Source organism: Rhinolophus hipposideros, assembly GCF_964194185.1.
Source record: "Rhinolophus hipposideros genome assembly, chromosome: 17".
Lineage (NCBI taxonomy): Eukaryota > Metazoa > Chordata > Mammalia > Chiroptera > Rhinolophidae > Rhinolophus > Rhinolophus hipposideros.
This window is the reverse complement of record NC_138063.1, coordinates 521,876-544,022: the sequence shown is the minus strand read 5'-3', so window position 1 is coordinate 544,022 and position 22,147 is coordinate 521,876. Positions and strand designations below refer to the sequence as shown.

General features: G+C 54.6%; 1 protein-coding gene across 4 annotated transcripts in view; it reads left to right on the top strand.

The window, feature by feature from the left end:
* ATP9B (ATPase phospholipid transporting 9B (putative)) overlaps positions 1-21,269 on the top strand; it is a 171,886-nt gene extending 150,617 nt beyond the window's left edge. For all 4 annotated transcript variants that reach the window (XM_081078540.1, XM_081078539.1, XM_081078541.1 and 1 more), the window contains 8 exons: positions 259-403; positions 621-685; positions 1,435-1,590; positions 1,668-1,732; positions 6,786-6,894; positions 15,486-15,543; positions 16,235-16,438; positions 20,733-21,269. In XM_081078540.1, coding sequence (XP_080934666.1) covers positions 259-403; positions 621-685; positions 1,435-1,590; positions 1,668-1,732; positions 6,786-6,894; positions 15,486-15,543; positions 16,235-16,438; positions 20,733-20,869 — 939 coding nt within the window. In that variant the 3' untranslated portion in view covers positions 20,870-21,269. The remainder of the gene's footprint in view (positions 1-258; positions 404-620; positions 686-1,434; positions 1,591-1,667; positions 1,733-6,785; positions 6,895-15,485; positions 15,544-16,234; positions 16,439-20,732) is intronic.
* Positions 21,270-22,147: the final 878 nt, after the last annotated feature.

Below are 22,147 nucleotides of genomic sequence, written 5' to 3'. Positions count from 1 at the left end.
GTCTGTTTTTCCTGCTGCTGGACAAAGGGCTTCCAGAGTTGAGTGTATTTGTCTGGCTGCTTTTGCAAGTCTGCTGTCTTTGCAGTCACTGCTGTCATGGCAGCAGTAGAGGCAACTGTGATGAGCCGGAAGAAATGTCGTGGCAGTGTGAGGGCAGTGACACACTGGCTAGCACAGGGCAAGACCAGCCCGTGCGTTGGGAGGAGGCCGTTGGGCGCCGCTACGGCTGCCGGTGGTGTGAGCGGGTCTATGTTGCAGGTGTGTCTGCGGTACTACGAGCACGAGCTCGTGGAGCTGGCCTGCCAGTGCCCTGCCGTCGTGTGCTGCCGTTGCTCGCCCACCCAGAAGGCTCGCATCGTGCAGCTGCTGCGGCAGCACACACACAGACGCACCTGCGCCATCGGTGAGTCCTCTCCGGGGACGTCCCAGCCGTGTCCCTGTGGCCTCGTGTTCGGAGCCCTGCATCTCGCAGACACTGTCATGCAAATGACGGGGACAATTGTGTTCGAGGTCAGGCAGCCGGTTGGTGGTATCTGTGTCACTGGGTGTCCTGACTCGGCCTGTGCTGGTGAGAAACAGCTGTGTGTGCAGGCTTTTACTTCATTGCATTTTCTGTGCAGGTGATGGAGGGAACGATGTGAGCATGATTCAGGCTGCAGACTGCGGGATTGGGATTGAAGGGAAGGTGCGTTTGTCCCGTCACCGTGGTGCCTGAGTGTGCCCTCGGCTGTGTGCTGGGCTCCATGCTGTGGGGTAAAGGGTGAACCCATCACTGTCACACCTTCAGGAAGTGCAGCTAGAAAGCAAAGCAGGTCTGTGCGAAAACCCTGCGGGGTCCTCACTGTGCTCTGAGGGACGTGTGGGACCCTGTAACCTGTAGGCCCCTCCTGGAGGCGTCACCATGTCCTCTGGCAAACCTTGGCCACCCATGGGACCTGCACCTTCTCTCTCGTGCTTGACACACGGGTCATGTTTGATGTCCATGTCTCCTGGCCAACTGTGAGCTGCACTCACATGCAAGCACACGCAGAAAGACCTGGAACAAATGGGACCCCAGTCCCGGCTGTCCCTGGGCTGCTGTACTTCCTGGCGCCTGACAGCCGTGTCAGTCCGCACGTGAAAGGGCTCCCCTCCCCGAGCCCTAGCAGCTTCCTGAGTCAGCAGGCAGGTTCTTTGAAATAAAGGTGACAGGCCGAGAGGGTTGTCCTGACGACGCCCGTGATCACAGGGCCGCGACCCCCACCCCCACCCCACCCCGGCGGTGCCCGCTCGCCTCTGCGCAGCTTCTGTGAGCGACAGAGCTGAAGCACGTGGCCCGCGAGCGGGTGGGCTCCGCGTGGCAGGGGCCACGCCGCTTGGCCGCAGGAGGGTGGCACCTTCGGGTGGGGGGGGCTACGCCCCGCACAGGGTTTCTGAGCGCTGCCCGGGCTGCAGGAGGGGAAGGCGGCCTCGCTGGCGGCGGACTTCTCCGTCCGGCGCTTCGAGCACGTGCGTCGCCTGCTGGTGGTACACGGGCGCAGCAGCTACAAGCGGTCGGCGGCGCTCGGCCAGTTCGTCATGCACAGGGGCCTGGTCATCTCCACCATGCAGGTACCGCAGGGGCGGGAGGGCGGGCCTGGGCGGTGGCCAGGGGCCGGCGCTGACCGCTGTCGCCTCCTCTCCCGCAGGCCGTGTTCTCCTCTGTCTTCTACTTCGCGTCCGTCCCTCTGTACCAGGGCTTCCTCATGGTGGGGTAAGTGCGGCCTCCGCTGCTCAGCACACTCACCCACAGGCCCACACAACGTGTTGTTTGACTGACCCGTTGGCTGTCAGAGTTTCGAGTGGCAGGTGCCGACATAAGAAACCATCGCTGTGCTTGCAGGGCGCCTGGGGACAGTTCCTGTCCTCTCGTCCCTCTTGTGATAATACCGTCAAATTTCACATTAGAATTTCTGTCTTCACGGCGAAGCCGTAATTTGTATGGGGAACTATGTCGGATTCAAGGTGTTGGAGAGCTCCCTGCGGCATCCTGGGGAGAGCGATGACAGCCAGTCACAGCCCCCGGATGGAAGGGCCCTCCTGTAGCCTCTCCAGTCCCGGCTGGAACACCGGGACCATGGCGGGACAGGACCGGTCAGCAGCCACAGATGAGCAGAGCACATTGCAGAACAGGCGCGATAACAGTCCCCCGGGCCGCAATGCCGTCTCCTCTTCAAAGACACCTGCTCGGTGGCTTCAAATCGTAGGACACAGAGGGCGTGCTCATGGTTTACAACTGAAGCTCAGTTTGCCTACTGGATCTGTTAAAAGGGAATTCGGAACTTCCTTTCTCCTTATCCTCTATAATTACAGCAGGAAATGAAATTGTGGTCACGCAGCCAGTTTTCTCAGACACCGTGGAGCCCATCACTCACTAGCCAGGCGTTTCCCACGGCACGTAGTGAACACGTGCTCCCAGCACTGCTCTGAGCCATCGCAGCCCCATGGTGTCCCTGTGACACAGGCTGCGAGCTTACCTGCATCGTAGGTGCGAGCAGAGACCCACAGAGCCCGTAGGAGGCAGAGGCGAGGCAGTCGGGCACGTGCTCCTACGCTCCCGTGCGGACAACCAAGAGCAGACACGTGCTGGCGGTGGGTGTCCTGAGCGCTCACGGAAACGGAGCTGGGCCGGGCCAACCCTGCTGCACAGTCAGTGCTGTGAGCTGCCAGTGCCCGAGTCACAGCTGGCGATGTGTCCTGCCCCCTGAGGCTCCAGCCTCTTCACTGCCCCCTTTCCCGTGATGGTGTGGCATGCTGCCGCCGTGTCCAGCATCGGGGCTGCTCCCCCTGGAGCCTGCACACGCGGTGTCCCCTGGCCCGTCTCCTTTAGATGGCTTCTCCCAGGAAACTCCCCAACTCCGAGGCCCATCTTTGCGTCTCAGCCTCTCCCCCCAGAGCTCTGCAGGGACACACACCCACTGGACGTCACAACCAGCACGTGGACCTGGCAGGAAGGGGCTCGGAGGGCAGGCAGTGAGGCTGCTGGCGGGTGGCACTCAGTCAGCCACCACCTCTTACGTGGACACGTGTCCCTGAGACAGCGACTCGGGCATCCACATGCCCCTGGCTTGCTCGTTCCACTGGGACTAGGTCCCCTCCCCTCGGCCCAGCCGACTGGATGTGGACAGAACCAGCTCCAGGCACTCAGCGTTCTTCACTCTTCTAAAGACACATTATTCAAATAAAAAGGCGGACTGGGAAAAACTTTTCTGTACACACAGGACACAGGATTTGCATCAGGAGTATTTAATCCTCTCTAAACAACTCAGTGTTTTTTTTTCAAAAGGGTAAAGATTTGTACATACATTATAAAAGAAGATACAAGAATGGAAAATAAGCACTTGGAAATATATTTATCATCAACAGTTACAGAAAATACAAATGTAACACACAGCGAGTATGCACTGCAGAAACCAAGTAAGAAGACTGACCATGCTAAGTGTCGGCGAAAAGGTGGAGTACCTAGAATCTTACACGTCCCTAGTAGGAGTGCAAAACGGTGCCACCGCTGCAGAACAGGGTTTGACAGCTTTTATATGATTAAGATCCCACATAGGACCCAGTCGTCCCCCTCCGTGTTGCCCATTTGCACACGAGCACTGGCACCCGTTTGTTCCTAGCGTTGTGTGTGATGACCAGAGACAGGCACAGCCAAACACCCACCAGGTGACGAGCAGGACAGCCAACTGCTCCCTCCACGTGCAACACGGGAGAGAGGTGAGGACAGGCCACGCGGGTGGTTCTCAGGGACCCCATGCTCAGGAAAGCAGCCAGGCACAGGGGCTCCTGCTGTGTGACCCGTCTGCGTGACACTGGAGGGCAGCACGTCCATCGTGGGGAACCTCACAGTTCTCTGGCTTACCCAGGGCTGGGGAGCGTCACCAGGGGCCCTTTCAGGGGCTGCAGGTTACAGGACTTTAAACAGTCAAAAGTCACCAGACTGCACACTGAAAACCATGCCTCAGTAGTTAATTCAGTCAAAGCGGGTAGTGATGAGATTTCCTAAAGGTTGGAAAGCTGGAGAAATGTCTGGCAGAGAAGAGCGGGAGTTCTCACAGAAGCGCTTTACACGGATGGAGACTACCCGCGGACGTTCCTATGACCTGGTGAGTCACGCACTGCTGACAGACGCCGCTCGTCATGTGTCAGCAGACCCGGGACAAGCCTGTGTCCCATGTCAGCGTGTTCTGTCTGGACTGCCTGGCCCTTTCAGTCCCTAAATTCCAAGGGAGCTGGGAATTGTTCCAAGAAGATTAACCAAAGTAATTAAAGATCTGGAGGAATATTGAAAAGTATTAGTTTAGTGCAAAAGTAATTGCAGTTTTTGCCATTGTTTTTAACCTTTTAAATTGCAGTTACTTTTGCACCAACCTAATACCAGGTTTATGTCATCAAGAAGTTGAAGGCACGTAAAGCTCTCTGAGGCACATAGATATTTAAGATTTCTGCCCAGCAGCCAAATCCAAGAGCATGAGCAACAGGAAGCAGACTGCAGTCTCCTGCACGAGAGGCTGTGTGCTTCCCCCCCTACATGACCGCCCTTGGTGACCACAGAAGCCTTAGAGCAAAGCGGAATTTGGCCCCAGGTGTTCACCTGTCACGCTGACAGGTACAGTGGTGTCTTCAGACTCTTTTGCATCTCTGCCTGCAACTGGATAACCTCCCAACCTAACAGCTTTTTCATAGGTGAAATGTCATCTTAAAAAGTCCAGGCGGGTCTCAGGGCCCCTGGGATGGCACACAGCGGCGGGTTCTCAGCTCCTCCCTTGTGTGTCCCATGCTGGGAGCTGAAGGAGTCACAGCTGGAACTGCAGAGTACTGTCCCCACCTCCCTGGAAAGTGGGAAGCCAGCACTCCCACCCTCACCTGGCTACAGTGGGGTACCCTCCCCAATGGCCACGTGGGCAGGCAGGACCCCACCCCAAGTAAGGACTCAGCGCCCACCTTCCCCAGCAAAGCAGCGTCAGGACGCTAAGGTTGGAGCCGGTCTCCTGCACAAACCCAGATGTCCAGGTGTCTGTAGAAAACCACTTGCCCCACCAAGAACCAAGAAGATTTAAAGGGAGTGAAAAAGACAAACCAGCACCCTGAGATGCAGAGATGAGAGAATTCTCTGCAAAGGTGTAAAAGTGCTTTGATGAGCAATTATGAACGCATTGGGAACAAATGAAAAAATGTCTTAGCAAAGAAACAAAATATAAAGCAGAATCAAAGGGAAATTGTAGAACTGAAAGCATAATAACCAGAACAAAAACGCACAGGGGCACGGAGGCAATGGGGCCTGCATGAATGGCAGGAAAGGATGTTGGAAAACCCTCCGTGAAACAGCAGTGAGAGTGAACAAGACAGCAGAGCCTCGGGCGTGCCAGGCGTTAACACAGGTCTCGCACACGTGTCCTTGGAGTCTCAGGAGGAGGAAAGGGCAGGGCCGAAAGGACTTGAGGAAATAATGGTGAAAACTTCCCAAATTTCACAAAAGCGTAAACCCACAGATTCAAGAAGGTAAGCAAACCCCAAACGGATAAATTCAAAGAAATTCACACCAAGACACATCACAGTCAACTTGCGAAAACTAGAGGCGAACACTTTGGAAGCAGCGACAGAGAGGACACCTTACCTGGGGGGGTAAAACAGTTCGGTGACAGCAGGCGTCCCGTCAGGAAACAGGCCAGAGGAATGGCGGACCTCGCTGCTGTGCTGCAGGAAAGGACAGGGGTGCTGCAGCCAGAGCCCCGTCCGGGAGGGAAGCCACATGCCCAGGAAATCCCACTGGACGTGGGACCGTCGCGATGACATCTCACCCAGCGGGTACGGGGAGGTACAGGCACGTGGAGAGGGGGCGTGGCAGCACGCATTGGGGTGCAGGTTCAAACCACGAAGGAGAGCGCCACTCACCCAGCACAACGGATGAACCAATCTGTGACAGAAAAGATTTTGCTGGAGAGACTGGGCCACCACGTGCTGCCGCTCTGGGACACAGCTCAGCAGTTTTTTACAAAACCACATGCACCCTGTGACCCAGCACCCACACCCCTGGGCTTACGACCCCCGTTGGCAGTACTGTCCAAAATAAGTGAACACTTACTCTTACCAAAAACACACAAAAAAAGAACTGCAGTGAATGCTTGTGGCAGTTTCGTTTGTAATAACCAGCAACTGGGAATCACCTGGATGCACTTCTGTGAATGGTGGGGCCCCAGAAACTGGTACGTCTACAGCTGCAGTCGGTCGGTCGGCTGGCACTGCAAGACCCCGGCAGCCCCAGGGGATCGGGCCAAGTGAGAACGCCCCAGCGGCCACCTGCCACGGGCTGCACATAGATAGCCTTGAAGTGACAAAAAGTGTAAAATGGAGACCAGCTTTGTGGTGTCCGGGGCGAGGGGGCTGGAAGGGGAGTGCTGGCAGGAGGACGTGGGCTGAGGGCTGTGTGTGTCTGGGCGCTGGCGCGTCCCCTCCTGCCTGTGGGGTGGGCTGCAGTGGGCAGGACGCTGCCATTGCGGGTAAAGACCGAACGGGTCCTCGATGTCACGTCTGACGCCTGCTCTGAGTCTGCAACAATCTCCAAATGTTTGTAAAAAGAACCTGGTCCCGCTCGCCACCCATGCACATGGTGTCCCACAGACCACCCTGCGGTGCGGTGGGGACCGTTGGGTTTGGGGGATCGTCCGTGGCCCAGCTTGTCTGTCTTCTGTTTAGTGTTTGGCACTTTGGCCTCTGGCTGAGACGTGTGTCTGTGGTCTGCTGACCTGCCTCCTCTCGGACCCCAGGTACGCGACGGTCTACACCATGTTTCCTGTGTTCTCCCTGGTGCTGGACCAGGACGTGAAGCCCGAGATGGCCATGCTGTACCCGGAACTCTACAAGGACCTCACCAAGGTGAGGCACCTAGGCCTGCCCGTGTCCCAGCTGCCGCGAGCCCCATCCTGGGCTTTCCCAGGGCGTTTGCCAGGCGGTTTCCGTGTAGGTGTTAAATCCCGCCTCTGCCCTTCCAGGCATGTTTTTGTCTCCATTATCTTCCTTTGAGTGAAACTTCCAAAGGGTGGAACAGTTGCTCTCTCAAGTGCTGGCAGGAGTTAGAGCTCGCCCCACGAATGCCCTGAGCCCCTGGAACACTTGCGAATGTAGCAGGCAGACAGGCCGCTGCACCCCCGCTGGCCGATAGGCGCCCTTCCCTCTTTCTGTGCCAGGGGTTCCGCCTGCACCGACTCCTGTCTGTTGGGCACAAGGCAGAATTCCTGAGCTAAAAATCCAGAGCTCCTCTGTCCCAAACCCCTGTAGTCATGGGTTTCAGCACTGCACCAGACACACAAGCGGCAGTGTGTTTCTGTCTCCAAGGCCATACACAGCTGAGAGAAGGACCCCCATGAAAACCCCATTTCCCAAAAACTATGCAGAAAATCTGTTCACTTGCCTAAATCTGTGCTGTTAGATTGAAATATTCCTGAAGGAAGTCTTGAGTTTATCAGACTTTTATGAAAGCACATTTTTGTAGCAGAGGAAACATGCTCAGCTCTCTAGATACAAATCGTGGGGACTTTAGAATCTTCCAAAAGGCTGGCTTTTCCCAACCAACACTGAGAACAAAACCCACTAACCCCCAGGTTCAATTTAGGTGCACAGGTGATAGCCTGGCATGTCCAGCTCCGAGTTCTAAAGCAGTAGTGGCGTGTGGTGTAAGAGAGAAGGGACTGGCTAGGCAGACCCAGCGGACTGCTGCCCAGTACCACTGACGGGCCAGTGGTGAGTCACATTAACCTTGGGATTTCATGGCGCCGTTGGAAGGAGCTGCTGAAATTATGGTTTTCAAGTTCCTTGAAAAAAATACAGAATGCCCATACTACTTTTGGAATCAGGACAAAAATAAACCTTGTCCACCAATGTAGAATAAATAAGACAGAATAGCAAGCACTGTTATGGTCATGACGATAACATCATTGTACATATTACGAGTAGAAGAAAAACTTTGGTTGACTGTACTACAGTGGTGAAATCATTATTGTTCAACAAAGCAAAATAGGGTCAAAGATCCAAAATCTACAGGGAGCTGTTGCAAATAATTACAGTTTTAGTAGATTATGTTTCCTTCATTGCAAGCCTCCAGAGTGCGTATGCAAATGCTGCCTCACAGATCTGAGGGGGTACACGAGGTTTCCTTTAAGAATATAAAACTAGATGAGCCACCCCGATTCACGGAGGCACCCACGTCTGAGCTGAGTCAAGGTCCCCTGGGTCAGGCGGGCAGGGAGGGAATCGCCGGCCGTTCCTGGAGGTGAGGCAGCAGAACGCATGCTCCCTGGGCCCAGCAGCCTCTCTCCTTATGGATATCAGTCACTCAAGTGACAAGAATATTTGCAGGTCACAAGCCTCCAAGCTGACTCATGTCTAACCGTCAATTCCCTGCCATTAGCTGATACATTTAAACATGAGGGGAGGTAAGGAAACCACGTTCAACTCAGATGAAGCTGGTTCTCGTTAACGTACCAGCTTTTCATTCCTGTTACGGCGGCCAACGATTTAGAGTACTTTAATATGCTAAAGTCAGGACACTAAATTAGAATAATTCAATACCCTAAAGTCAGGACACTAAATTTTTTTGAGAAGAGTTTAGTCACGTATTTTCTCTAGTCTCCTTTCAGATTGAAAATCTATACTTTTTGTCTTTATAGTATGTATTTCTTTAAAAATCAAAAACTCTTCAAATCCTTTAAAAACAAAATGGCACCAAAGTACTCAATCGCTTAACTTGATAAAGATTGAGTTACTTTGTCTTCTTGGTGCTAGAGAGCTATTTGGAAGCTTATATTGTTCTGACCATTTGGCCGAGCTGGTCTGAACACAGCACTTGGTGTCACCCTCCAGGCACTGGGCAGCAACATGGTCTGAACCCTCAGCATGGGCAGCCTGGTGGGGGTGCTGTGCTGGGGGCTTGTGAAGCCACGGAAGACGGGGGTCCTGCATTTAGTCAGGAAGAGGAAACACATTTGGGTGAATTAAATGATGGTTAAACAGTAGACAGGGCAGCAGCGTAGAGTAGGCAGACTGGAACGGAAGCAGCTGACCAGTGACTTATCTAGTTGTGAGTTCCGAGCAAATCTAGGGCCACAGATTCCGAGGTCGTCAGGTGGGCAGAGCGCATGGCCCTGGCAAAACCCAGGTGCTGTGCTGTGAGGTCTGACACCTGCTTTTACACGTAATTGTGAGTGCGCGCGGCAGTCTGGGCATCCCCGGTGCCCTCCGGTGTCAGCAGCGGCCGGATCTGGCCAGAATACTCACCACTCACTCTCCCTCGGGGCCGCCGCGTGGACCCAGGATCTGCCCCGTGGGTGTTTGCAGACTGGGTGCATCTGTGAGACGAGAAGCGGCATCTGCTGCCTCTTCTAAAACCATGTAGTCTTCAGGCCTTGCAGAACATGGTGTGTTTGTAACAGTGAGGTTCTGGTGTTCCTCTTCAGGAAGTCAGATTCTGTTTTGAATTATTCGGCTTTACTTATACCGAGTGCTGTCACTTGTTTTCTGGGTGCTGCCAGTCAGGCAGGAAACGTATGTCCTCATCCCCCTCCTATCCTGCACATGGCTCTGTCCTGAATGACCTGTGCGCCCTTGTGAAAAGCACCTGAGCCTGAGACCAGGGCTCGGGATGTGTGAGGCCACTGAGCAGCGTGTGGCTGGCTCGGCCGAGTCGGTGGGCTGAGCCCACGTGGTATCAGCTTGTAGGTGTGAATCCAGTTACTAATTCATAGTTCCTACTTGTGAGAAGGTAAACTGCTACCTGACTACAGAAACACATGGGCTGTAGTTGTGCTTATGGTGAAAGTATCAGGCAGGTGACGTGCCGACCTTCACAAAGCCCCGGAAACCTCTCGGCATTGAACTGGGAGGGCTGCTTCACTTTGCAGTTTTTTCCTGTTGAATATTCTCCACACAGTTTTAGCTTTTGAAATGTATATCTGTGTCCTTATCTAATAGTGATAAGGCAAGAAAAGGAAGTTCAAAAACAGATGAGAAAAGAAGAAATAAAAATACCTGTGCTGGTGCCGTAGTTGACTTTAGAAAACTTTAGAAAATCTTTAGATTTTAATAACTTTAGAAAATCCCAGACCCCCCCAGAAAAGCTGGACTAGCAAGTCTAGTAAGGGTGCTGGGTATAAGGGAAAGTATCTTGAATCACTTCTAAACCTATGCACGCAGTGAACAACTGAGGCCTAAAAAAGGTCTGGCGCCCTTTTTTATTTTATAAAAAAGGGAAACGCTTTGGTATAGCAAAGTATGTGGTAGGATATTTATGCTGAAACTGAAACACTGATAGAGAAATTTTAAGAAGGTGGAAATGAATGTCCATGGATTGCAAGAGTCCATGTTGATGCCCCATGACCAGCCGATGTAAAATTTACATGGAAAGTCGAGGGAATGGAGTTACCAAAACAATTTTGATAAAGAATGAAGCTGGAAGACTTCCTTTAAAACAGGAATCAAGGCAGTGTTGGTTGGCAAAGGACAGACACACGGACCAGGGACTGGAAATCCAAGGCCCAGAAACAAAGCCAGTGCCTGAGCCCGCCTGTGACAGAAGCAACAGGACATTCAGTGGGGGAAGGACCGATTTGTCCACAAATTCTGTTCCCACCGCTGGCCACCCCCAGCAAACATGGACCCTCCCCCACCTCACACTTCTACCAAAATTCCCTCAAGGTAGGTCATGACCTGAACGTGAAATGGAAAACTAAACCTTCCAGAAGAAAACGTGCATCACCTTGGGACAGGCAGAGTTGTAGATACGGGGTCAGAAGCATGATTCATACAGGAAATAATTGACAAATTGGACTTTATTGTGATTAAAAACCTCTGTGAAGGACCCTGTTAAGGAAGCGAAAAGAGACCACAGGCTGGTGGAAAACATTTGCAAATCACACTTCTGACAAAGGACTTGTGTCCAGAATATGTGAAGCACCCTAAAAACTCAACACAAGCACCCAGTTATCAAAATGGACAGAGGCCTGACTGACGGCGTGCTGAGCTGGTCGCGTTCACACAGCACAAGCACATGAGGGTGTGCCCAGCGCCGTTTTCCTTAGGGACTGTCAATCAAAGCACGATTCTCCTGCAATGTGTAGAATGCAAAGCGGGACTCTGCCGCCGGAGCCCTCGGTGCTGTGGGGTTTCCCCGAGACAAAGCCTGTTCACACACATCTGTACACGGCCATTTATGGCCCCGTGGTCGGATCTGCCAACACCTGGGCCCTGCCAGGTGTCCTTCATCTGGTGGCTGGTGCAGCCACACCGTGGGTGCCAGAGAGACGTCAGATCCACGGCACGAAGAACCTGAAATGCACTTTGTGCGCAGAAGAAGCCACACTCGCATGTTTGTGCGGCCACTCATCTGACCCTCTGGACGGAGAACAGAGCAGGTTGCTCAAGGTCTGGGGGTGCAAGGGATGACTGCAGGAGCAGTTTTGGGGTGAGGGAACCGTTGGGTCTGGCGCCCTGGTGGATACGTGTCTGCGTTTGTCAGAAGTGCTCAGCAGAGTGGGTAGAATGCAGACTGTGACAAATGAACCTAACCACAGAGAGCTGAGTCACAGCCACGCCGGGCGGGGAGGACAGGAGCTGCCCGAGTGACTGGGGAAAAGCGTCGTCTGGGAAGGCCGAAGACAAAAACCCGCAGCAGCCCAGGGCTGCAGCTGTAAACGTGCTCTCAGGAAAAATGCTCGGTCGTAGATGAGCTCTGAGCACACAGAAGACACATGGTGGCTACGAGAGCCTAGTACCTCCCTGTGGGAGGTGGAGCTCAGAGCTGGAGGAGGGGACAGCTAGGGCACCTGTGCCTGTGGGGGCAGAGACCGAGGAAACAGATGTGTACACACTTCCCAGGTGTGTCAGGGAGCGGGAAAGAGGTGCTGGGGGGACCGGCGCCTTGTGGAGGGAGAGCACCTGTGTGGCAGAAAGTGGGGACGTGCTCAGACCAGTGGGCTCTGACAGTGGCCGCATGTCCGGATGAAAGCGCCCCACAAACCAAACTGAGATAAAGTGAACAGCAGTCACACCAGATGGTAACCCAGGATTGAGCTGAGCGCCCTGTCCACACTGGAGAGAAGCCCCTCCCTGAAGAAGCCTGGTGTTGAGTCTGATGGACCAGGGACCCGGGTGGCTCCAGACCCTGAGCAGCCGTCCCTGTGTGGTCTGCAAGTGCCATCCCTGCGGACACAGTCACGTCCTCCTACCATGGCACACTGGGGGGATACACCGCCCCCATCGTGCCCCTCCCAGCGGCCTAACCACTAGGAGACACCAGGCAAACCCAGCCCTGGGTGCTGTACAGCCACCAATCGGCAGTGGTGAAGAAAGCGTCCTGGTCACCACACAGGGCAGGAGTGGGGAGCCGGCTCAGGTCACATGAGCCGACAGAGCAGTGATGACAGAGGCCGCTGGGGATCTGGCTGTGGCGGAGGACACACGGAGCAGCTGGTCCACACACCTCGGTGCTGGCGGTTGTCCCGGGTCTGTGTGAGGCGCCAGCTGAGGGGCGCTGGAGAGGGTTGAGGGGGCTCCGCGGCTCCTGCCTCTGTGTCTGCACCGCAAGTGCCCTCGACACCAGATGGGTGAAATGAGTCAGCAAAGCCAAGACCTCATTCTCCCGAGGTCGATGTGCAGAACTGTCGTCATAAACATGTCTGTTGACCCTGGCCTGAAGCAGTGAGGTCACCTGTCAGGTGACATTGCACGGGGCAGTTCTTTTAGAATCTGTTCAGAAGTATTCTGGGCCGTGGCGGTCCACACTTGTCATGTTCTGAGCGGCGTGTTTCATTGGATGGAGGCCGATTCACCCCTTAGGAACGCAGGGTGAGAACTTGAAGAAATAAACCATTGATACAAGAAATGAGCAACAGTGGGGTGACCCCCAGGGAGTGAGTCTTCTGGCCCCCTGCCCTCATACCCAGGGGTGCACGTTTCCTGCTGGAGAAGCCCTCACTTCTTCCCAGTGTCCGGGCCGGCTGAGTCAGGGGACTGTCATCCCGAGGTCACCCCTGCCATACCCACACCAACTCCGCTCCTCAGAAGATGGTTCCGGGTCAGTGTCCCCTGCGTTTTTCCCCATCTTTAGTCACCTGTGTAAGCTTCACTCCCAGCCTCCTCTGAAGTTGTCATGATGGGAATATGAGGAAAACAGCCATTTTCCTTTGTTCTGGTGGAACCAGCGACAGTAGGTTGAGGAGGAGGCTGGGAGAATGAGTTACAGTGAGAAGGGTTACAACGCAGGCAGGAGTCTTCGCGCTTCTGAGCTGTTGGACGTCGCCATCTGTGGCCTTTGCGCTCCCCTCTGCGGTGTGTGGTCACATCCATGTAACACGTGCCCCTGGTCGGCCTGCACGTGGCATGCAGTGGAGCCCTTGGCCTGTCAGTCACATGAACAACTAGTGCGAGGACCTCCAGTGCGTCAGCCTCCCAGAGGTCTCCTGGGGCCTGCGGTGGAGCCGTGGTTGGTGAGTAAGCGGAACAGAGCTTCTGAAGTCTGTCCTGGGGACGTCGGCTCAGCAGGCATTTATTGGATGCTCACTCACTAGCTTCCCAACATCGTGTTATTTGTCTTATCCACCTGGGGACTGTGCTCATCACTTCTGCGCACAATGGAGGAAACCAAGGCACTCGCCCCTTCTGTTCAAGTCGCAACAGAGCTCGGAAGGTATGGCCCTGGTGGGACTCCGAGCCCAGCGGTGTGTGGCCGCAGCGGCAGCCGTTCTGTTCCTGGTCACAGTTCCTGCTGCACGGATATCGGCGTGTGCATGGGGGAGGGAAGGACCACCCATGGGTGGTGACAGCTGTGTTCCTGCTCCTAAGTCATGTGGATGGTGCATGGGCCCAGGACGGCGCTGGACGTGCAGCCTGGACCGTTCAGAGGACGTCTGCACCGCTAACTACACGATCTTTCTTTGTGTCCCAGAGCTAAAGTCTAGAGCCTTGCATACACGTCTCGTCCAGGAGCGAGAGGCTCAGGAACGCTTTCCAGATGATTTCTCCAGCGATGGCTGTACGGATGGTTTGTGCCCAGGGCCTGACACGTGTGATGTGCTGTCAGCAGACACTGCCGGGGACGTCTGCCGCTCCTCACGCAGGCCGTGGCCCCAGTGCGCGCAGCTTGTCTTCAGTATGCCCACTGGTACTTAGGGCACAGACCTGGGGGCAAGTAGGTGTCAGCAAACCTGACGACCAAGTAAATCTCCTTTTATGTCAAAAATTAAAGTTTAACTTTCTGTTAAAATACTGAAATAAAATTAACCACATACTTAAATACATAGTTTTATGAGCAAAGACCGAACCCCCACTAGTATCCAGTCAGAGACACACACTTGGGAAAAATGTACTGAAATGACCTATTTGAAATATAAATGTTTACATTTCAAAACCTCTGCCTTTAAAACTCAGTGTGCCCTTTTAACAAGTCACAACGTGTGTGAGTCTTACTTTCACATACAGTAATGAGGACTCCGGCTCGGCCAGTATTTTCACAGACTGGCCCTGGAACCGGGGGATGCACTGGGGTGGCCGTGCTTGTCCTGGGCATGCAGCTCCTGGGACCCACACTCTCCCCAGGGTGTCGCCATGTGACACATCCCTCTGTCTGTTTTCCCCAGGGCATCAACTCTAAGGTCTCCCTGTCCTCATTTGCTGTGACTGGCCCCATGGGGGGACCCAGTTGCAAGCAGAGCTTTGGACTCTGATCAGTGACACGGTTTGGTAGCACTAACCTGCTGATGACCTTGAGGAAATCACCAGACTTCTTAGGTTTCTTCTGTAAGTGGACAGAAGCCACACTACACTGTGTAAGGAACACATGCAGAGTGGGGTACATGTGATGGTCTATGTGACGAGACGCTCTGCAGGTCTCTCCCTGTGTTGGCACAGCCTCTTCTAACACGCGTCGCCCTCACTGCCCCTCACCACCAGTGGCCAGTGTGGCCGCTGAGGACCTGGTGTCCATTCTTGGATGTAAGTATCTTCAAGGGTGTGGTTAGACGAGACCACGCCAGTATTCTATATCGGACCCGTCCCTGATAGCCTGGGCGAAGTTTAAAAAGTGAGGATTACTACACAGGAAGCCATTCTGTTTGTCTGTGTTGGACTTACTTATGTGGCGTCTTCCAGAAAGGATCTGAGGAATAATATTTCCAACCTCAGTCTGATATATGTGTTCCCAAGAAATAGAGAACTAAAGGGAAGTTATTTTCACCACAAAGAGTCTTTATTCCCTAGTGCATTTCAGTGTGTGTTTGGGCACTTGGACTGGTCACTAGGGAGCCAAGGGCACGTAGCTGTAGCGTAAAGGTCAGCAAAGGTCAAGCCACGAGTGTGCAGAGTGGATGATCCGACACACCGGCGGGACAGGTGGCGGGGTTGGTGTTGGGTTGGGCTGGGGACCTGGGGTCTTCGGGGAAGCACAGGCTGCTGACCAGCCTCTCCCACTGTTCCCGCAGGGCAGGTCCTTATCCTTCAAGACCTTCCTCGTCTGGGTTTTAATCAGCGTTTACCAAGGTAAGACAGCCCTGTCCCCTGGTAGCAGGATTGGTTACGTTCCAAAAGTTTCTAATTTCACCAACAGTTAGATGTTGCTTCCTGTTTATCTTGTCGATCGCTATTCCAGACCTCTTCACAATGCATCATGGGTTGGCATTTGTAACTGGTGAATGTCACCTAAAAACAGACCTGGTTTTAATTAAATGTTAATGCAGAAAAATTTTAACCAGCACTTACCATGTCATACATAGACCCCACACAGTGGTTCTCTTTCACGAGCCCATGGCAAGACCGAGAACCTGAATTATGTCATCAGAAGTGGTCAGGTAGCCTTGGTTTAGTGTCCGGACAAAGGAGAGCTTGTTGCCAGTGTAATTAACAGACACCAGGCCCATTACTTACGTGCTAATCACTTGCACTCACTGACGTGGCGGCCTGGCTTCTCCAGATAGTACAGCGTTTTTAAGCCTCTGCTTGGGTTTCTGACGGTCTAGCTAGTACCGCATGGTACATTCTTCGCAATCCAGAGTTTAAGTTCTCAGTCCCAAGCGTGGGTATGTACCTGACCCACGTCTCTGCATGTTACAAAGATCAGTTAGCTCTCCCCAGGATCCTTTTTTCCCAGCTGGCTTGCACAGGAAGAGAATTTCTAGCCCAATCAGAAAAAGTCACGTAAAAAGCCACACTGGTCACCCTGCCTATTTTCCAGGAGGCATTCTCATGTACGGGGCCCTGGTGCTTTTCGAGTCTGAGTTTGTGCACGTGGTAGCCATCTCGTTCACCGCCCTCGTCCTCACGGAGCTGCTGATGGTGGCGCTGACTGTCAGGACGTGGCACTGGCTGATGGTCGTGGCCGAGTTCCTCAGCCTGGGCTGCTACGTGGCCTCGCTTGCTTTTCTCAATGAATATTTTGGTAAGTTGCCTTGGAATCCTTTTTCGGATAATTGTCTATTACTGATTTTTAAACATTTTTTACTATTCTTCATACCATTGCCTTAAATTGCAGATCACAGTAAACCCACGTCAGAAAGCTTCACAACACAGAAGCTTGTTTCGGGGAGAAAGGTTAAACTCGCAACAATTTGTAGCAGTTAAGATTTTCACCATGTTGGCTTTTAAAAAGACACTGTTAAGTGGGGACCCCTTCGCGCAGGCTGTGACGTTGGTCCTTCTCCACAGTTGCAGCAGCGTGTCCCAAGACGGGGCCCAGGGGCCCACAGGGCAGCGCTCCCCTGCCTGTGCCCCTATCATGCAGAGGCCACCAGGCACTATGCTGATGGCCTCAGCTCCGTGAGCAGCCCAGCTGTCCGGCACTGTGGCGTTGTGTCACCAGCACCATGTTCCTGAGCCATGCCGTCCTCCACGCCTGCCACCACCAGCCAGGTGACGGAGTGTGATGCTGGACAAGAGCTAACAGTAGCAGTGCCTGTCCCCACGCTCCTCTGGTCCAGACTGACGAGAGCCGTCAGAACCGCCACTGGGGGTGGCCTGCTGATGCTTCTTCCTCAGGAGTAACTTCCGTGAAGCCACACGCCTTGACAGGAAGTGACTGTGGGAGGGAAGCCTGTGCTGGTGGGCACGTGACGTCCTCGTTCTCTCCCAGGCCACCTGCTTCCCGGCTGCATGGGGCTGCACCCTGAGCCACTTGAGCAAACCCCACTTACCGCTCTCCTTCCCCAGGTCTCAGGCCTTCCCCGCCAGGGTTTGGTAATGCCCAGAACTGTGTCCCGTAGCTGATGGACGGGGCTCATAGGGCTGCATGGGGTTGCCTTGCAGGTGTTTAAATCAGACAGAGAGAAGGAACGGAAACAGTCAGTGGGAGGGAAGGTGCTGTTTGTCCTCAGGCTCCTGACAGGTGGGAATGCATCCCCACCACATGTGGAACACAGTGCAGTGCTGCTCCTGGTCCGAGATGGAATTTTCCAGAAGGTTTTCAGAAAAGAGAGGACCTTCTGTCCCTGATGGAATGTCAGCAACCCTGACAGTAGTGACCTCTGCCGCCGGGAGGGGCCAGTGACTCCCGTGTGGAACTGTGACTTCCCAGAACTGACACCCACTACCAGGCATGACGTGCGCCTGCCATCTGCCTCATCGGGCGCCGGGGCAGACTGCCGTCGGCACACACACCCTCCCAGAGCTCACCGAGGGCATGAGCGAGCCAACTGTCTGGCGTTGTGCTGTGGCCTCTGCCCATTCCAGGCGAGATCTGCTCTGAGAACAGGACTCCCAGACGGGCCCGTTGTTCTGATGTCCCGAATGAGAACCAGGCCTGTGCCAGGTCACTGAACGGGGCCCAGGTGACAGGCCCCCTTGGTAACGCAGCGGTTCCAGTTGGCTGACTCGTGTCTATTGAACATGTTGGGCTGCCAGGGTCACCAGACAGCTGAGGAAACACTAACAACAGACAGACACAGAACTCCAGAAAAATAAGAGGGAAGAGCTGTATCCATTCCCCAAGAAGGGGCACTGTGAAAAGGAATGGTCAAAACGAGAGAGTTCTTGGAGACTGGAGTCATGGGGACAAAGGACAAGTAAAAGGACCGGGAAATAAAGCCAAGACACCTCCCAGCCAGCAGGTGAACACGAGTCAGAGAGAGGGGAAGTGGACTGAAAGGGAGTGTCCCAGGCTCAGCCAGGGCGACTGGCCCCCCACCTCAGAGGCTCCAGGGAGAGCACAGAGCGGAGGGCTGCCTGGGAAATCACGCAGGAAAGGCCCAGACGGCCGTGGTCTGCAGCAGCCCAGGCAAAGAGAAAGGACTCACGCCAAAACTCAGCCTTCTGGAAATTTCTGGGTGCCCTCGGGATAAAAAGAAAACCCTGAATGCTCCCCAGATAGGCAAATCCCGTCTTGTGCGCCCTGGGTTGGGGTGACTGGCTTCAGGAGGCCACCAGACCAGAGCAGATGACATCACAGCTCCAGCAGGCAGCGCGGGGGCAGGGCAGACACAAGTTGGCGACGGCCGTTGGCAGCATTGTCAGAGGGAGCAGCTTCTGTCTGGCCCACGTCCTGCACTGCCCTGTGCCCATCTCCCAACTGCTTGGTTCCTGGAGCCCCTTTCTGAGGCCTGGCAGCATTTTGCAGGAGAAAGCAGACGGACGTCTTGGGGACCGGCTGTGGGGCACTTCCCGGGGTAGCTGCGTCATTTAAGCTCTGGCATGACGTCTGCTCCGGGGACCACCGGGGTCTGCACACCGAGCAGGCGGCGTGCCCATGCTTCTGCAGGGAGTTGTGATGACAAGCAGCCTCACCCAGTTGTGACAAAGACGGGTTTGTGACATAGCCTGAAGTGTCAGCCCTGTCTCCTCAGGGACACCCTGCCTGAGCAGATGCCGGACCCCACGGTAGGGCCCCTGCACGGCTAGGGTGGGATGGGCAGCCGCTCGGACTCTCAGAGAGAAGGAGCCATGTGGGTGACACTGACACCCATGGACGGCTGCCTCACAGAGCAACAGGTGACTTGTTCAGCGAGCACTCACGAAACCGCTTAGCACAGTCATGAAACTCAAAAGCCACGAGCGCTGCCCCTTGAGTCAAGTGACAGTCTGGCCGTTTGTGATCAGCCAGCCCCGCCCATGCGCCACAGCCCTCAGTTGACCTCCTCGGGGACAAAGATGACAGCCTCACAGCAAGCCGTGAACCGTGAGTTGTTGGTGAAAACTGACGCGCAGCTTCACAGGAAAACGTCTCCAGCCTTTTCCCCGGAGCACGAGTTACAAAATGCGTTCTCTTTCGGCGAGTTTGAACAGTGGGGATGTGTGAGATTTGTTCCCTTCTCATGACTTTACCATATGAGTATTACAAATGGCAGAGAAGGACAAGGAATTCCACTATAAAAGTACATGGTGCGTGAGCTCACACTCAAGTCTTTCCTCAGTGGTGGCCACGTCGATAGGAAAAAATATAAAAGTTAATGTTTCTGTATTAAAAGAAACATTCACCAAAAAAGTAGCCAGGACACCTATGAAATGGCTCTTTCCAGCTGTGCTTTCTGTCCTGATCAAGAAAAAACATGGCGTATTCCCCTGTATGGATGTGAATTCACGTTGCATGACCAAGTGTGTCGTGACGCACATGACAGTTACAAGAGCACCTCCCACTGTCACTGTCCCTGCTGCCTGTGTAGTTCTGTCTCCGTGGGCTAGCTGGAAGTCTCCCCACACTGCCCGTGGTCTGCCTGGTCTCGTCTCCACTCCTGTTTTGTGTCCGAGCGGGCATAGGCAGAGTGTCTTTTGGGGCATTCTTAGGTAGGTGAAGCTGTCATGTCTTCCAAGAGTATGGGAATTGAGCAAGCAGTGTTGGTCAAATACTCAACTGGTCAGAAATCTCCCTGGCACTCGGTTTCTGGCCAACCTTTTGTGGCACCGCATAAGCCTTTGCTGCAGCTGTTCCCAGTGGGAACAAGGTTTTGTTCAGGTTCTGTGCCCCTGGGTGGGGGGGCCACATGCTAAGTCCGCACAGGACATCCAGGTCCGTGAGGGGACAGCTCATCCATCCCGGCAACATTTAGTGATTGAGCCCCTGGAAGACACTTTCGGGGTTTGCAAACTGTGGTTAAATACAGACTGTGAGTGGGGTCTGTGGGCTGCCACAGCCCGCTCACCGACCAGTGTTCTCCCCATGCCCTGTGTGCGTCTGAGCCCCTGCCTCCTCTTGGGACGTCGATTTATTCCACCTCGGACAGCAGTCCAAAGGGATTGCTGCCACTTGGACAATCGGACACAGGTTTCTCCTGTGCCTCTTCCCGCAAGAAATTCAACAGCGCAAGCCTCTGGCTGCAGCTCTGTTACGCGGCGATAAAGGGTGCTGGGGAGGGCTTCTCTGGTTTTGAGGGACAGAAAGGACAGGTGTGCAGTGAGAGCACCACCAGTGGCCTGCTGTTGCCTCTCCCCCGCCCCCCCCAGTACCTGAGGGGACGAGGGACGGACAGGCCTGGTGGCCTGAACACATCACAGATCTCCGCTGCCAAGAGTTCCGGCCTGACCAGCGGTGCGTGAGCTCTGCCGCCCGAGCAACGCTTGGCCTTGTTAGTCACACGGGACTTTGGCTCTGTTACTTCGAGAATCTTTTTACGTGGCACACAGTAAAACAGCGATTCAGTAAAGAAACCTGAGATTCCGGTGGGCCCGCTTCTGTAGGTCTGGAGGTGACGGGAGGCGCCGGGTGGCCTCCCTGCCGCCTCTTACATTTGCCCCCTTCTCTCTGACAGATGTCGCCTTCATCACAACCGTGACCTTCCTGTGGAAGGTGTCAGCCATCACCGTGGTCAGCTGCCTGCCACTCTACGTCCTCAAGTACTTGAAGCGCAAGCTGTCCCCGCCCAGCTACTCCAAGCTGACCTCCTAGGCGCCAGCCCTCCAGCTCCGCGGGGTCCTGGTGGGTGCAGCCGGGCTGTGGCTGCTGGGAAGGACGGGAGAGGACTGGAGCCCCGAGCGTCCCCTGGCGGCACTGCAGCGCCCCATCGTGCAGGGTGCACCCCTTCTTTCCTTTTTATTGTTTTTCAGAATTTAATTTTCTTATCAAACCAGCTTCAGTTTCTATTGAAAATGAGCCCTAATTATCTCACTCTTACTGTAAAGCGTTCATCTCAGTCTGGTTTCTGAGAATTGACGTGAAAGCCTATTTAATGTTCTGCACTTTGCTAACATTCACGTGCTTCCTTTAATGTCACAATATAGACAGCCACCCCTGCTTAACTAGAATAAACCTGGGCACTGCAAACCTGCTGCGGCCCCGTTTCTGTGCCACCTGCTGGGCGGGACGCCTGGGCGCATCAGTTCTGACGTAAAGGGACATACACCTGCGTCCCGTGGTCCCTGCTGTTTGTTGAAGGTGTGCTATTGGGAAAACCTGTTTGTAAAGCCCCGTCCTTTCCGTATTTGTGACATCACGCGACTGCAAAACCCGGTCAGTGCAGACACCATGCCCTGTGAGCACTTAGCCCCTGAGGACCGGGCGCCCTGGCACGGGCTCTCCTTGCTCGCTCAGGCTGCAGAGGCGCCCACACACCTGAGTGAGCCCCCCCGCCCCCGGTGGGTAGCCCTGTGTCTCATGCTGTCACCACTTCCATGAGCCAGCTCAGCTGCTCTTATTGAGGGGCATTTCCATGGGTGAGCAGTTGGTCCCCCTCTTGTAAAGCTCACAGGTCCCCGTCCACTGACCCCCGAGCCTGATGGAGGGTTTCCCAGCAAGGCTTCCTGACCTCGGGTTCTTTCTCGTTTCCTATGGCACCAGCTGATTTGGGTCAGTTCACCTTCTCCAGCTGTTTCCCACTGAATGTCCCTGTCCCCCCAGTCACGGAGAGGCGGCAGCCAGCCTGATTCTGTCCATTGCCCATCATGGTGGTTGCCTTAAGCACCACAGGGCTCCGGGCCAGGACGTCCTGCTGCGGCGCCCCTTGGGGGTGGCGTCCAGTGGGGACATTAGAGGTTCACTGGGCCACGCAGAAGGTGGTGCTGTCCTATGGGTCTTGCTGGGCGGGAGCCGTTAGCACCACTTTGCCACTGAGAACGTCCCGAGGTCCCTCCTGGCCTGCACTGGCCTGGGCCTCTCCATGACTCCCCCCCTATGCCTGAGCGCAGCGGGCAGGGGGTGGCCGCACGTTGGGACCAGGGTCCCAGACAG